Source organism: Nestor notabilis, unplaced genomic scaffold (genome assembly GCF_000696875.1).
Source record: "Nestor notabilis isolate BGI_N333 unplaced genomic scaffold, ASM69687v1 scaffold8626, whole genome shotgun sequence".
Taxonomy (NCBI): domain Eukaryota; kingdom Metazoa; phylum Chordata; class Aves; order Psittaciformes; family Psittacidae; genus Nestor; species Nestor notabilis.
This window is the reverse complement of record NW_009933276.1, coordinates 8,639-9,409: the sequence shown is the minus strand read 5'-3', so window position 1 is coordinate 9,409 and position 771 is coordinate 8,639. Positions and strand designations below refer to the sequence as shown.

At 47.2% G+C, this 771-nt stretch overlaps 1 protein-coding gene across 1 annotated transcript in view; it reads right to left on the bottom strand.

Annotated features, from left to right (window-relative positions):
- FRMPD1 (FERM and PDZ domain containing 1) overlaps positions 1–771 on the bottom strand; it is a gene marked incomplete at its 5' end in the record, with an annotated part of 13,089 nt that overhangs the window by 7,489 nt on the left and 4,829 nt on the right. Inside the window, one exon of the mRNA XM_010016794.1 lies at positions 177–303. Coding sequence (XP_010015096.1) covers positions 177–303 — 127 coding nt within the window. The remainder of the gene's footprint in view (positions 1–176; positions 304–771) is intronic.

The window sequence follows — 771 nt, the reverse complement described above, 5'->3', positions numbered from 1 at the left end:
GTAGGGAAATTAGAGTGCGTGCATAGCAGAGGCAGTTGTAAGAGGAAAAGACAGAAGAAAAGCCCCAAGTGATCCCACAGCGGGGAGACCCATGGAGAAAAGACATTGCTTCTTTGACTGTGAAAGATGCTGCCTCCATCCTCGGAGATACCTTGAACCCAGAGGAGACACAGTACCTTTTGCCGAGGGTCCAGTAGCATCTGATTCTGCTTCATATGGCAGCTGATGGCTTTCTTGATATCCTTCCCTCTCATGTTTCGAAGCAGAGTTGGTGAGATGAAATTTTCAATTCCCCAGTCCCTCCTGCCAGAAAAACGGGAAGGGAGCAAAGGGGGTACCAGCTGTGCTGTCCCCCAGCAACACGACAATACACAGAACAACAGCTGGCCAGAGGCAGAGAAGGGCAAAGGCATCATGCCAGTCATAGAAGCACAGAATCATAGAATAGATTGTGTTGGAAGGGACCTTCAAAGGTCATCTAGTCCATCGCCCCTGCAATGAGCAGGGACATCTTCCAACTAGATCACAGTGCCGTAACATGTTTGGGTGTAGCTCATGAAACATGACTGCCTCACTCAGATTCATTTCTATGTTCATCTGCTACTGAGACAGGAGATGGGTTGGAGGAACATGCACTTTCATGCAGAATGCCCATTTTTACATGGTTATACAGGAGACAATCTACAAGCTTTGTCAGCATAATGGTCCCAACCTGTCCTTGCTTCCCAAAGGATGAAGGTTCTTTCACTTTACTTTGGTTACAAGATCATT